General features: G+C 58.6%; 1 protein-coding gene across 6 annotated transcripts in view; it reads left to right on the top strand.

The window, feature by feature from the left end:
* Positions 1-14,560, top strand: part of LOC109288698 (folate receptor alpha-like) — a 22,576-nt gene extending 8,016 nt beyond the window's left edge. The window contains exons 1-5 of one of the 6 annotated variants that reach the window (XM_019504418.1): positions 57-582; positions 10,900-11,038; positions 12,019-12,207; positions 12,713-12,848; positions 13,334-14,560. In XM_019504418.1, coding sequence (XP_019359963.1) covers positions 10,904-11,038; positions 12,019-12,207; positions 12,713-12,848; positions 13,334-13,608 — 735 coding nt within the window. In that variant the 5' untranslated portion in view covers positions 57-582; positions 10,900-10,903 and the 3' untranslated portion in view covers positions 13,609-14,560. Of the gene's footprint in view, positions 1-56; positions 583-6,728; positions 6,817-9,363; positions 9,469-9,490; positions 9,994-10,899; positions 11,039-12,018; positions 12,208-12,712; positions 12,849-13,333 lie in introns of those variants that run through there. The other 5 variants (XM_019504427.1, XM_019504410.1, XM_019504394.1 and 2 more) reach the window with 5 other exon arrangements.
* Positions 14,561-14,919: the final 359 nt, after the last annotated feature.

Genomic DNA, 14,919 nt, shown 5'->3' with positions numbered 1-14,919 from the left:
CCCAGCAAGCTGCTGGCTCAGAGCTCCAGCTGCTGCAGTGGTGAGTAGAGGAAAACATCTTGCAGTGCATAGAGGAAAAAAAAATCTCTGCATTGAAAAGCCACCCTGGAAATGCTCCTTAGATTGATGAATCATTAGCTGCACAGTCTGCCTGGCCCTCTGGCTGCCTTTGCATTGAGGATGGGTGATTGCGCTTGGCCGCAGGGAAAGTTGCGTCAGCTCCAGGATTGGGATCAAGTGTGTGCATGTCTGCGTGGAGGGGGGCGTGTCTCACAAGTGTGTTGTTGGGCTCACAATTCAGCCACGGCGCCTGTGGTCGTGCTTTATTTTAGAGCCACCTCGCAGTAGTAGGCAGGGGGGTTGTACCCTTTGCTTCGTCAGGGTGACCTGCTCCGTGAATCAGTCGAAGCCGTGAGAGCTGCTGCTGCAGCATTGCATCCCCCACAGGAAAAGCGCACGCTCCAGGCTGCTGTAAGTTGATCATTGAGGATACTCTGTGCTTACCCAGATGGCAAGGCAGGGAGCATGGCCTGATGGCACTCCCCGGTTCTAACCCTGCCTTGGATGTCCCTGCTCCCTGGGGTAAGTGTCTCAATCTCTTCCTTGGCTGGGACGATGTAGTTGGGGCTGGTCGTGCTTTGAGCAGGGAGTTGGACTGGATGCAACCTCCTGAGGTCCCTTCCACCCTCATTGTCTGTGAGTCCTGCCTCAGTTTCCCTCTGGCTACATTGAGGTTCGTGATATGTTCCTGAAGCGTTCGTTACCCTGTTGCTATCTGTGATAAGCTGGCTGGCTGTTAGCTGCGCCCAGCAGGAATTCAGTCGCACATGGGGCTTATAAAACATGCCTCTGCCTTCATCTCAGGCAGTGAAAGAGTTAATGGTCTCTTCGCGCTTGACATCCTTTTCTTTTGGGTTTTGCTGGTGCTCTTTGGCCAAGCTGAGTGGGATGTGGCCAGTGTCAAAAAGATACCGGAATTTCTTATGTTTCTATCATATTTTCTTGCAAACAACATGCACTCCCCGCCCCCCCCCAAAAAATTAGGCTGCGTGTATTAAACCAGGAAACAGATTTTCTGCCTCTGTTTTGCTTCCTCCGTCACACTGCAGCAGCTGTTCTATTAATCTTCTGGCAGCTGAGGGAGTCACCTGTCTTAATAGCTCCTTGTTCTCCACCCCACGGATGTTAACCTCCCTGTCTCCTTTTTAGCAGGTGTTGATCTTCAAAGCTAACTTTTCTTTGAGCAGTTGTACTGTCTGTTAGCTGTCACTCTGCTGTTTCACAGCCTAGACAGGACAAAGAGGGTGAGTCAGCTGAAGATGAGGTTTTTCCTTGCTCTTTGGAAAAATCTGTTATTTTTTTAGGGAGGTGGCAAAATACCCCCTGCCAATGGAGGAACGTGTGGGTTTGACTTCCCCGCCCGGCAGATGGGTCTGATGTCCCACCTGAGCACCTCGGCCCCCCTTAGCACTGGAGCTGCTCAGGTGGGATGCCGGACCAAGATCCCACCTGCCCCATGGGTAAGTCAAGCCTGCTTCAGTGCAAAGCGGGGCCGAGCTGCTCAGGTGTCAGCCCTGCCTGGCATAGCCCTGGCTCCCTCCGCTCCAGTGCTGGAGAGGTGTATCGTGCTCCGCTGTCCCCATCCAAGAAGCAGAGGCTGCACTTTCTTCTTGGGACCCAGGATGCGAAACACACACCATGGTAGAGAACAGGAGCCGAGGCACAAGGCTGAGTCACTTCGCCAGAGCTGCCTGGGGGGGGTTGAAGATGGAGCTGGGAGGGGCTGAGGCTGCCTCTTCTCCACCAGCTGTGCCATGCAGCCTAGCTCAAAGCCACTCCTGTACCCCATCATCTGCATGCAGCCCCCTCTCCATAACTCCATCACTCCCTCCTCCCATCCCCCTGTGCCGTGGTGCTCTGGGAAAGTGCCAGCCTGGTGATGCAGCAGGGATCCTGCCTGGATTGCAGCTCCGATTACTCTGTTGCCCCCCTCTGCCCTCCCCCTGTGCACCTTCAGTTGCACCTGTATCCTCTGCAGTAAAGGGCTCGCTTTCCCGGACCGTGGGCTACCTGGGTCACTGCTGCAACTGGCACCTCTTCATCTCGCCTCTGTCATGTGCCAGGGGTATTAGAAAGGGCCCCAGTGTGAGGACGGACCCAGCGCCTGTCGATGGCGGTGCAAAGAGGCTTTTTCTGGTTCAACCGGGCATCCCCGTGATCTACCTGGATGCAGCCCATGGGTTTTCATGAGGTCCTCGGTCATCAGGGTATCCTCAGCCAGGTCCCTTCTCCCGCCGGCTGGCTAAGGAAGCCCCACTTATGCTCTCTTCTCCCCACCCTGTCACTCTGGCCATAGCCTGTGCTTGGCCCATAAAACTCAGCCCTTTCTCTGCATCCCAGCATCCAGGCTGTGCCCAAATCTTACCGACCCTCCACGCTGCACCTCTAAGCGCCTGTCTGTGCTACCCTGCCCATGTCCTGAAAGCACACCATGCCTGATCCATGCCACGGTGAGATGCTGATGCTGCTTCTTTGTCCTGGGCATGGTCCGTGCCTCTCAGCCGTTGTCTGACATTCTCCGGCCTTTGGCCCACAGGAGAAAGAGTGGGTGGGGTATGTTTCCCGGCCCTGCTCCCTGGCCTGGCGCAAGGTCACATGGACGTGCCCAGATCTCTGGCTTTCCCTCTCCGCGCCTGCAGCCCAAAGGGTCATGCCAGCCTTCATCACTGTGCATGTCAGCACCTACCCCCTCGTGCCCTCCAGAAATGCCAGTCTTACCCCATCTCCTCTCCTTCCCGACACTGCTGTGGAGATTGTTTCTGCATCTGGTTGTTTCGATTGCATCACTTGTCTCCTGGCCTCGCTCCCTCTTCTCCGCTGAGCCAAATCAAGCCGCTGTCTGGTGCTCACTAGTCCTTTATAGGGCCCGGACGCTTGTCTTGTGCCTGTCCCCTTTCATCCCTCCCACCCTACAGGGAGCCAGGTGTGTCATGTAGCATCATGTATGGCCTTGCACGTCTCTCTTTCTCTGGATGTTTTAGACCTCAGCTCTGGCTCTGTTTGCTGCATTGGGGCCAGATGCTCTGGACACGTTAAGTCCCTGCTCTGGACATGAGCTGAAAGCTGCTTCCAGCTCAACCAGCTGTAATGGGGATCTGGGCACATAGGCAGGATGGTGAAGGCAGCCAGCTGTGGCTGCATTCCCCGCCCCCCACCCCCCAGGCACTTAGTTTGCCATAGAAAGGCTCATAACCATGCTGACTTGGTGGGCCATTTCGCTTGGGACCTATAACCCACAACACAGCTACTGCAGGGGCAGACAAGAGGTGGATCTAGAGGGGTGCAGTAGTGCAGCTGCACCCCTACTTTGATTCCTGCTCTATCCAAACTGTAAAACCAGCTGTATGGGAGAGGCAGTGGCATTTCTATTCAGGCAGCACAAAGGGAGGCAATTGACTTTATGGCTTATTATCATCTGCCTGGTTCTTGCTGCTCTCTCTTCACTCCTTAGGTGTTAAAGACCCTCACTCCTCATTAATGGTCTTCATGTTCCCCTACTCAAATGATCCTTTCTTCTGCAGTGTTGCTGTCTGTTCTCCATTGCTGGGAATGCCTCTCCTGTATTCCACATCCCTCCAGGTTGTTTTTAACTCTAGCTAAAATCCTTAACTCGGGGGTAGCAGTATTAATGACTGACAGTGAAGTATTGAAGGTGCCATCAAGAAACTCAAGAAGGCTAGATATTGTTGCACTATTTTGAATAAGAGACATACATGTAACTATAATGACTACAGAACTAACAGCATAATCTCTTTTGACTTCTTAAATATTTTTTTTTTTTTGCCTGGCTTGTTGTGATTTTTTTTTTTAATTACTGTATAATTTAGCAATTAGTGGCTGTCCCAGTAGATTTAGATGAGTTTTTGCTTAATCTTAAACTGAATAATATAGTGCTGGGCCTCTTGCTTATTAGTAAAGCTTCTAGTTTCTATTTGCCTGGAGAAAAATAGGTGGCGTGTTGTATGTGATGATGCACCACCTTATCTGCTCTCCCCGCTTTCGACATCCACACATGGGTCAGTCTCCCCAGGATTTTACTCTGTAGCCAGCTCACTCTGTATTATGGACACCTGACCAGGCCTCTCCCAAGCTGTCCAGGGCAGGTGCTGTGTATTTGCATTGAGAAAAGAGCTTCCCCAGAATGAACTTGATGAGGAGAGGACACATGACTGATCTTCCCCTGAAGTAAAGTTCCTGCCTGTTTCCTGGGCCTGACTCCCACCCCCTGCCCCAAGCTTCGTATGGTTTCCTCTGCAGGCGGGCTGGGCCCTGTGTGCCTCTGCACCTGCCGCCTATCACAGTTAGTTACCTCTGGTTTCCTACGTGTTACTGTGCTTTCCAGTGTGTCGATGCTCCTAGAGCAGACCAGAACCGCCCCTGTCAGCAAGTCGCTGTCCTTAGCCAGCCACTGCCCCAGATGAGCAGGCGCTTGTACACAGGACGATGATAAGGACAAGGCTGTGATTACCCCAGAGATTACCCAAGGCAGGGGTGGGCAATTATTTTGGGCGGAGGGCCACTTACTGAGTTTTGGCAAGCCATCAAGAGCCACATGACAGGCAGCCAGGGGCAGGTAAATATTAATTTTCTAAATTTTTTAGGGGCCCCGCAGGCCAGAAAGAATGGGCTGGCTGGCTGCCTTTTGCCCACCCCTGACCTAAGGGAATGACTCTTGCCACTTCCTCATCAGCTGCTTTTGCTCATCTTGCCCTGTTGCTGCAGGGAAGGAAGATAAGCTGTGGAAAGGCAGCTCTCTGAGGCCTGGGCTGCCTCTCCTGAGGCTTTCTGCATTACAGATCTGAGACCTCTGCCACACTGTGACACTGGTGCACGTCACACAGCCGTGGAACAGCAGACAGCCCCAGGTCCAGCCCACCCCGCAGTGTCTCTCCAGGGTCTTTTCCCACCTGCTCCAGGCTCTGCAAGCAGTTCTGGTCCAGTTTTGATCGGGAAATCTCTTGCTGTGGCAGAGAGCTGGAAAGGATCCCTCTCCAGCTCCCCAGCTACAGTGGCAGTGGCCCTTTGAATTCAGCCCTGGCTGTAGATGGGGGGAAGTTTTAACTGCTCCAAAAGCTGTCAGCCTGCAGCTGTTCCATCTGCCGGCACCTGGAGTGGTACAAGTTGGCTAAACCCTTGTACGCCTAACCCTGAAACAGGGTTCGTTATGCTCTGCTCTAGCTACGCTTCCACCCAGACAGGAGCGGACAGAGGCAACAGCCGTGTCCAGCACTTAGCAACGTGTCACGCCCAGGCAGGGCACGGCCCCAACTAGCACAGGCGTTCAGCATCCGGCTGGCACAAGTGACGCTCTGGGTCACAGCTGCGAGTGCACAGAGCTCCCGTTTCTTGGGCTAGGGCAGGGCTGTCACACGTACAGCCCATGGGCCAGATCCAGCACGCAGAGCCAGGCCCTGGGGCTGCTGGAGAGGCTGGGAATCCAAGGGCGCGGCCTGCTATCGGCTTCCCGGCTACAGAGCCCCACTGGGCTGCGCTTTGGGGGCGGTGGGATGAGTGATGGATGCCGTAATCCCTGTAGGTTGCTGAGGTGTCACAGTGGCTCAGACAGCTGCAGGGGTTAACCCCCCTGCCAGAGGTGGATCCAGGTGTGGCCCATGAGAACCCCTGCAGTCTGGATCCAGACGAAGGGGCCAAAGGAGTTTGATGCCCTGGGGACCAGAGGATGACAAAGGCAGAGGGAGGCGAGTCCTACTGGGTGCTCCCACCCCAGCCACTGCTCACAGAGCGGCAACCGCTGCAGGTCTCATGTGCCGGGAGATGCTCTCTGCTAGAGCTAGCTGAGCTCAGAGCCTTTCCTAGCATCATGGTAAGTCACCACATCCCCATCATGCTTTGCACGGGGTGTCAACCATTCAGCCCGACTTTGCACCATCTCCAGCCAGACCCTCCTGCTTGGGGAGGCCCTTCTTCTTCCCGGCTGAAGCAGCCTGCGTTGTGCATGCCTTGCACTTTCCAGCTTCCCCATTTCACAACACTGGGGAGGGACCAGGAAGGGTGGGGGTTTTGGACATCCATTGCAGCCCTTCTGGCATGAATGAGCTGATCCTATGGGACAATGGGATGCCATCTGTTGGGCTCCATGGAGGGAGGGCTGATCGCACCCTGTTTGAGACGGGCCACAGAGACGTTATGCAGCACTTTGGCTGTGACCCATCAACCCGCTGGTCCCTTCCAGACTCATCATTAAGAAGTCACTGGCCACGGATGTGCCAGCCAGGAGGTCTGCGGTTGCTATTCACCTGCCCCGATGGAAAACCAGGTGCCTCAAGAAACTCTGCCCCAGCTGCAGCATGTTTTGGATCTAGGGCAAAGAGATGGAGCATCTATAGCCGGCGTTAAACAACTGCTTGGGGAAATGGCTAGTGCATCCAGGGATGCTGATGAGGTGGTGGCTCAGTGCCCAGGCTGGCCCCATCCCGGTTCTCGGGCTGCCCTAGCGCTCGCCCCACGAGCGAGGAAGTGACGGGGTATCTGGAGGCAGACGGCTCCTCCCGAGCTGTTGGCTAACTCTGGCTGTGCTTGCATCACAAAGCGTCTGCAATACCCAGTGCACGGGGATCGCAGCATGAAACGCAGGGTTGTGGCTGGAGATGGGGGTGCCCCCGTGGGCATCTTCCTGCCAGAGGCTGCTATAAAAGCCTGGACGCTCCTGGGCAGAGCGGGAGAGCGAGGAGGAGACGGCAGAGGAAGGATCCACTTGCCCTGGTGACATCTACCTACGCCCAGCGGACACCGAGGGTGAGCCACAGGGGTGGGGACAAGCTGGCATGGCAAGGAGGACCCCTGATGAGTGCGTCCCCGCAGCCAGATGTTGTGCCAGGCATTGGAAAGACATGAGGGCCAGCTGTCCCGTGGCAGGGAGTGCAGTGAGAGACTAAATGTGGTACACGCTGCCCGGGGTCACCCGAAATACCAAAGCAGAAACGGGGTTGATCAGTCGGGGTGAGGACAAGTCCGGGGGCCCTGCAAGGCTCATCACTGATACTGCAAGGAAGCCAAAGGGTTGCATTTCTCACATGCTGGGTGAACTGTGATCCCATGGCCGATACACATTGCATCAGTGATAAGGGAGCAAGATCTGCGGCTTGGCAGGGCATGAGCAGGTTTGAGATTGCTGAGATAAGTCAGCGGCTTTCAAAGCAGCGAACTTCAGCCTGGCTGGGGTAATCTCGGAGCCGGGGGAGGCTGGGGGCAGAGGAGTTTCCGGTGGAAAGGAGAAAACAAGAGTGTCTGTCCTTAAGAAGCGGGGAGAGGGGCATCGGAGGCTTTACAACCGCTCAGCCTCGCTGCAGTTCCTGGGAAGAGGCTGGGACACATCATCCGACCATCAGTTTGTGACAAGTGGCAGATGGGTGCATTAAGAACAAGGCCACATGGTTTCCTTTGGTGCCGGGGGCAGCTGGGGAGATCGGGCAGCTGATGTGATGTACCTGGACCTGAGGAAGGCTTCTGGGATCAGGATTCAGAGGGGTCTGGGCAAGCTAGAGAAATGATTTGAAATCCATAGGATGTGAGGCCGTAAGGATGAGGGCAGAGCACCGTAGGGCTGGGTAGCCAGCAGCTCTGGCGGGAAGGCACTGGGCGTTATCACCGGTCAGGCTGAGCCCGTCAGCAGCATTGTGCCTCTGAAAAAGAAAGCCGGTGCCACCTGGGGTGTGTCAAGAAAGGTGGTGAAATCACCATCTCGAGGCCCTGGAGTTGGCAATACCCCCTGGGGATCGGCCCCTACCAGCATTATACAAAGGCTTGGGGCTTCTCCAAGAAGGGGCTGGAGTGTGACCTGGTCTGGACAGCCCTGGCCTGCCAGGCAGTCTTCATTCTGCACTTGGCTCTCTCCAGGCCTCCCTGCTCGCCTGCAAGTAGCACTAGCGGGATGCTGCGGCCGTGACGGGCTGAAGGTTACGCGGGGGGCGAGGGTTTCTTGGGGTGAGATTGCCTGTTGGACCAACTGCGCGGCCGGGAGGCAGTGAGGCGAGCTTTCAAGTGCAAAACATTTCTCTGGGTGGAGGAAGAACGCAAGCCTCTCCTTGCTTGGGCCCTGGGGCGTGGCGGGAGGGGGTTATTTTGGATGGTGCTTTCTTTCTTTTTCCCTTTTACAGCCTCTAGACTATCAGTAGATTGCTCCCTGGCCACCATGCAGCGTCTCCTGCTGTGCCAGCTCTAACCTGAGCTGCCCCGATCCATGGAGAGGGTGGCTGGGAAAAACCCAGCCCTTTCCCCTGCGCTCCCTGGGAGAGGATGGGACCAAAGCAGCCACCGGCTACAACCCCTCGCCGGGACCATCACATCCCAGGGGTACCCGCCTTTGTGCCCCCATCACGTTGCAACCCTCAAATGGGCCCAGTAAGGTCCTTCTGTCATCAGGGAGCATCTCCCTCCCCCTCTCTGAGGTGGTGATGGGCCTTTTCTGTCCTCAGCCCATCCTGTTAATGCTATGACTGCTTCCCCGGCTCCGACTTGTGCCGGCCAGACAGCTCGGTGTCTGTGAGGCAGGCCCTCTGCTCTCCCCACCTGGCTCCCTTTCCTCTTCCTCGACGCTGTGCCAGGCCTGCTACTGCTGCAACCCGCGTGCCGGAGCGTGCACTTCCGCCCCGTGCCGGTGCAGCGATGCCCCGCCAGCCCGCCTTCCTTTCTGGCATGGGACACGCCAGCCTTCTCCCCTGGATCTTCTCCGCTCTTCCCGATTGCTTCCGCTGCTGCTCCTCTTCCTTCCCCTGCCTTTGTTCTGGGGGTTAAAAAGCCACCGTGCAAGCTGCTTCGGCCTCCTGGAGCTGTCGCTCCGCGCAGCCGGGTGCGTGAGCAGAGACGAGAGTCCCTTTTCATCCCGGTGTTCCTCCACCGGGGTTTTGTCAGATCCTTTTAAGGGTGCAGCACAATACAAGCACAGTTTGGCATGCAAACACCCGCGCAGGATTCACGAGAGAAACCCAGAGATTTCCAGCAGGGATCCAGAGGTTCCAAACCCGGCTGCCATGCTGCGGCCACCTGAGCTATTTGCCACGGGAGGATGGCGCTAGTATTTTTCCTGCAGGATAAAAAAGGGAAAACCTGCCCGTGTGGTCCAGTTGAGGCTCTCCTAGCACTGGGGTGCAGCCAGCCAAACTCCCCCAAAGCTTTGCTAGCTCCATCCAGGGCCCGGCTGTACCCTGTGCCGTGCTTTACCCACTCTACTGTTTTAAGAAGTGTTTAGCAAGGACCGTTCAGCTCTAGCACAAAACAAAAATCTGCAGGGCTCGCAGTTTTATTTCTCCTTTTGGCAAAACCATGATGACTGGGGCCTGGGCAGGATTGTGGTATCTCCTTCCCTTCCCTGATGCAATCGAGCTCGGTCTCAGAGCACTGTGCGAGGGCACACGGGGAGGCACGTCCATTCGTGGCACTGCACGACCGGTAATGTAGCTTCCCGCCGCCAATGGCTTATATAGTCCTGTATAGCCAACTAACTCATGCTTTTATTCCTCAATGAGCTGATTCCAAATTAATCGCCAGCGGAGGGAGGCCTGGACTCAATCCCTGGCTTTTGGCTTGTTGGGTTCATTTCTTCCCGGGTGCCCGTGTTTGCTTTGCGGGTGTTGGCTGTTATCGTTCAAGATTTGGAGATTATGCAGCAATGTTTGGCCCCCACCTCTCCAGGCAGGGGATCAGCCTCTGTGCTTTCCCTGGATCGGCGCCATGGTGGCCCGACGCCTGCACAAGGCGTCCTTCATCCTCCTTATCTCCCACGATGGTGCGGAGCAAAGAAAAAAGTTCACGGCACGGTGCTGGGCACAGGGGGACTCCCCTTATAATCATTGGCCAAGGGCTGGGCAGGGAGCTGACCTTTGAGATGGGAAGCAGGCTCACTTCGGGATCGGTGCTGCCGGCTGCCCCCGTGCCCCCAGCTCTCTGCCTGCCTTTGGGTCGCCTGCATTCAAGGTAACTTCCTAGCTGATATCTGGAGCCTGATGGAGGTGCCCAGTCGGCTCGCTCTGCCCCGGCTGCCAGCTGCCCCCAGCGCCTGGCAGCTTTCAAGGGCGCTTAGCAAACGCCACATGGGTGGGGAGCGGTGGGGTTGGGCGGGCTGATTTAGCCGTGGGGGTCGGGGGACGATGCAAGGAGCAAGGTTGGCTGGGTGCTGGCTCTTCTGGGGTGGGTGGGAGAGGGGTCGGACAAGCCGGAGCATGGGGGGTGGCATTTCAAGGAGAACGCGTCTTATCGGAGTGAGCCCGCCGTATCCTGGATCCGCTGAGCTCTGCCAAAGGGCAGGGGGCAGCTTCTAGCAAAATAGGTGGCTGAGAAAAAGATTTGCTTCGTGCAGCTGTGTAGGGCCCTGTGGGTGAGACGGGGGTACCCTGCATGGCTGGACAGCCCACCTGCGGACAGGGGGAAGGACTGGACGGGGCAGGAGGAGCTGCCCCGAGCCCCCGGCTGGTATGGGGGGAAAGCTCAGCGATTGATTCCTCCCATGCACACGGGAGCCGAGACCTGGGAAGTGGCTAAACCGGTAGACGGGGCGAGGGCGACCCAGGAGAGCCCACTGCCCACTCCGGCGGCCAAGGATAGGGGGCACGGGTGTCTGGCGGTGCCAGCAAAACCCTTCCCCGTTCCACCGCTTCACTGGGGCAAGTCCACCCTGGCCGGGCGTGCTGCTCCCTGCACGTGGCTGGGGCCGGCCGTGTCCCTGGCTCAAGCCCAGTAGTATCTGGCCAAGATCCCTGGACCTCAGCGAGCGCCTGATCCTGCGTCACCGGAGGGTGCCCACAGGTGGGAGCGAATGGCGCTGGATGCCACGGCCCTCCAGCCCACATGGGCTCTAACCATCCTCCCCTTGCTCCGTGGCAGGGAGATGGCAGCACGGTGGGTCCTGCTGGGGCTCCTGGCCACCTACGCCACTGAGGCCACCAAGGACATGCTGAACGTGTGCATGGACGCCAAGCACCACAAGACCAAGCCGGGGCCGGAGGGGGAGCTGCACAACCAGGTAAGGGGGCTGTCATTGCCCACCCCGGGTGCCTCGGGCCATGGCAAACCCCAGGTCCTGGGGTCTGGCTCTGTGGCCAGCTGTCACAGCCTTCGAGGACAGCCGTGCTGACCCCCGGGGGAGACTCCCGTGACAAACCGAGCACAACCCGGCTGCTATACAGGGCCCCTTCTGCCACCCGAGCAGGGGTCCTGGCACTCCCTGCTCCCTCGTGGGGGACAGACACCCAGAGCCCTGGCTTTGCTCCCACTGGCTCAGCGATACCCCAGGTGATGCTGGCCTTACAGAGGGATGCAGGCACCTGCCCCCATTTAGGGGTCTGCCTTGCCTGTGGTTGGAAAATTAGCGCCTGAAGAGAAAGGAAGTGCCAGCAGCATTTGGGGGAACGTAAGAACCGCGGTTGGGTCCATCTTGCCCGGTCCCTTTGTCACGCGGGTGCAGAGAGCAGAGGCCGGAAGGGAGCGGGAACGGGGTTTTCCCCTGCTCCTCTCCCTCTTGCAGCCTTCAGCATTGAAGGTCCGGGAAGCTCTGATGCAGAGGCCATGCCCTCACCCGCTTGCCCAATAGCCACCAATGCCCCTTTCCTCCAAGCACGTGTCTGGTCCCTGGATGAATCGGGCTGAACTCGCAGTTTCCACCACATCTGGTGGCCATGCGTTCCCCAATTTGAATGTCACGCTGTGGGAAACGAACTTCCTGCTGCTAAGTTTTAAACTGGCAGCCTGCGCGTTCATAAATGTTGTGACCCCCCCCATTCATAAATTCCGGCCTTTCTGCCTTTTGCATGCCCCCATCCCCCCCAGTCCTGCTCTGGTGCTCCCAGCTTGTCACTGCAGCCTCGCGGCTTCCCCTAGGGAGAAGAGCCAGATTTGCCCCCATCCCCTGAGACGCGGGTGCAATCCTGCCCCCACCACTAGGGAGCACTGCTGCCATTGCCCCCCACAGCCATGCACCCACTGGGCCCTTTGCTCCCTTGGCAGTGCACCCCCTGGAAGGACAACGCCTGCTGCACGGCCAACACCAGCACAGAGGCTCACAAAGACCAGTCCTACCTGTACTCATTCAACTGGAACCACTGCGGGGGCATGAAGGACAAGTGCAAGCGCCACTTCATCCAGGACACCTGCCTCTACGAGTGCTCCCCCAACCTGGGGCCCTGGATCGTGAAGGTAGGAGGGCGGGGGGCAGCAGCCTGGGCCAGAGGAGCTGGGAGAGGGTGGGTCACGGGCTCGGCACGAGTCGACCAAGGGACACGGCCGCCCAAACTAGCATCGGGCTTTGAGGCTGCACCAGCAGGGCTGAGGGGCAGACATGGACTGGGACGGTGCCGCTCTGCTCAGTGAGGCCTTGGCAAGATTGGGGGTGGCCAACCTGTGGCACAGGTGCCACATGTGATACAGCAGGCTCTGTGCGTGGCGTGCAGTGGATCAGAGAGGGGACAGGCAGCACGGTGGCTGATAGGGCAGGGAGCAGAAAGCAGAGCAGCAGCTCAGACAGGGAACTGGGGTTGTGGGGTGAGGTCCCAAGCTTCTCCTGTTTCAGTTCCTTGCCCCCTGCCCCACCGAGTGCCATGCCATGGGGCTCTGGCTTCCCGGCAGCCCCCGGGGCTCCTGTGGGGGGGACTGGGCAGCCCTGGGCTTGTGCCCCGAGGCTCACAGCCCCGCGCCCCCGCAGACGGACAGCAGCTGGCGCCGGGAGCGGCTCATGAATGTGCCACTGTGCAAGGAGGACTGCGACAAGTGGTGGGACGACTGCCAGGACTCCTACACCTGCAAGGAGAACTGGCACAAGGGCTGGAACTGGACGACAGGTCAGCGAGCGCCCCGGGGACAGGACCAGACGAGCTGGCTGCAGGCAGGGCCGGCCACACGGGAGGGAGGGAGGGAGGGGGGGTCCGTGCTGAGGCCAGGGGTCAAGGCTGGTCTAGGGCCTAGCACCCACTACAGATGATGCTCTTGACCAAACCATCCTCCTCCCTGCCTTTAGATTGGCCCCAAGATCCCTGCCATGATTCCCCATGTAGTAGCAAGCAGGAGCGGGGGCTGTTTCCTGGCTCTGCCACCGATGGCCCAGGTAGCCTTGGGCAAGTCACTTAGCCCTGCCAGCTGGTAGCCTGCAAGACCACCCACACAGCACTAGTCCCACAGTTAGGGGCCCATGCACAGCAGGGATTGGGAGGCTGGGAGAACCCGGTCCTAGGGAGAAGGAGGCATCACTTCCTGCAGCCAGACCAAAGGAAAGACCCACGGGGTCCATCCTGTCCCAGCTGCTGCCCATCCCCTTCTGCCCCTCCAGGAAGCAACCAGTGCCCCCGGGCCTCTGAGTGCCGCCCCTTCAAGCTGGTCTTCCCTCGGCCAGCTGACTTGTGCGAGAAGCTGTGGTCCGGATCCTACAAATACACGACAGAGCGCCAGGGCAGCGGGCGCTGCATCCAGATGTGGTTCAGCAGCGCCCAGGCCAACCCCAACGTGGCCGTTGCCGAGTACTACGCCCGGCTTGGCGGGGCTCCCACGCCGGGGCCTGGCACCTGGCTGTTCCTGCTGGCCCCTGCCCTGCTAGCTCTGCTCTGAGGGCCAGATGCTGGCTCTCCCGGCCTGGGGGGAAGGCTGCGGTGGCCCTCGCTGGGCTCTGGCTCCCCTTGGTTTATGCTGGACCCATTTTTGCTCTTGACACCGGGACAAAGGAGGCTGCTGAGGTGACAAAGAAGACCCCGGCTCCCCTCACCGCTTCGCTCCCTGCACCCATCTCCTCCCTGGCTGTGTGCAGAGAACACCTCCTCCACAGTGCCCAGGGGCAGAACTTTCCCCCCACTCAGCAAGTCTGTCCTGGGTGTCCGTCTGTCCAGGAGAGTCTGTGCAGTTGCCCACTCCAGTGCCTGGCTTGTCTGTGCCCTTCGCTACAGGGGAGCCCACAGCCCTGACCTGGCCCCCAAGCCCCTGACTCTCACGACAGCAGCAACACAGCCCCAGGTGCTCTCCGCACAGCCTGGGCAGCCAAGCACTCCAAGGGGGCAACTAGGGGACCGTCATCCCCAACCAGGGAGGGCTGGGAGCATGCAGTTACCGGGCACCTCATCTGCCCTGGAGGCTTGGGGCTGGGGGGTCTCCAGGTGAGCTCCGGGCACATTGCCCCTCTCCTCTCCCATCAGCTTCCTTTGCAGCAAGGGGCGAGTCACTGCTGTAGGGCACTGCTTCCAGCGCTCGGCCCCAGCCCAGCCCCTGCACCAGCGGGCTGCAATATCCCTGGCCGCTTGCACGTAAGCTCCTGCTGCAACCCCAGCCAGTGCTGCCCTCAGGCCTGCCAGCTGCAGCCGGCACCAACGCTGCACGGGCATTTGGGGGTCATGCATGAGTGAGGGGACACATCTACTTCCCCGGTGCACCTGGACCTGGCAATAAACTCAATCAACTCTCCGGGCTCATGTCTTTGCTGCATAAGTATTTGGGGGTCATGCATGGGTGTGGAGGTCACATCCACTTCCCTGGTGCACACAGAGCTGGCAGTAAACTTGGTTGAAACCTCCGGGCTCGTCTCCTCCTTGATGCGCCGGCAGCTGCTGCATCTCTAGCAGCGCCAGGGAGCAGCTCTGGTCTTCCAGCCGGGGCAGTGGCAGCAGGACCCAGGCATCTCTGGCTTCCCTTGGGCCTGCAGCTGCCAAGTGTGTCCTGCTGGCACGAGCCCATGCCCAGACCACGTTGAGGTCCCCACGCCGACCCCTCCCTGCACAGGGAGCACTAGATGCACTCTGTGCATGAGCCCATGCTCCCAGCACAGCCAGCCACGCGCACCCCACCAAGGACAGCCCCTGGGCCCCCAGTGCAGAGCTGGGCTCTGGGGGTGGATCTAGATCCCAGCACAGGGCAATGCGGATCTCCAGAGGG

The sequence above is a fragment of the Gavialis gangeticus genome, unplaced genomic scaffold, assembly GCF_001723915.1.
Source record: "Gavialis gangeticus isolate Ggan-Ray unplaced genomic scaffold, GavGan_comp1, whole genome shotgun sequence".
Taxonomy (NCBI): Eukaryota; Metazoa; Chordata; order Crocodylia; family Gavialidae; genus Gavialis; species Gavialis gangeticus.
This window is presented reverse-complemented; position numbering and strand designations above follow the sequence as displayed.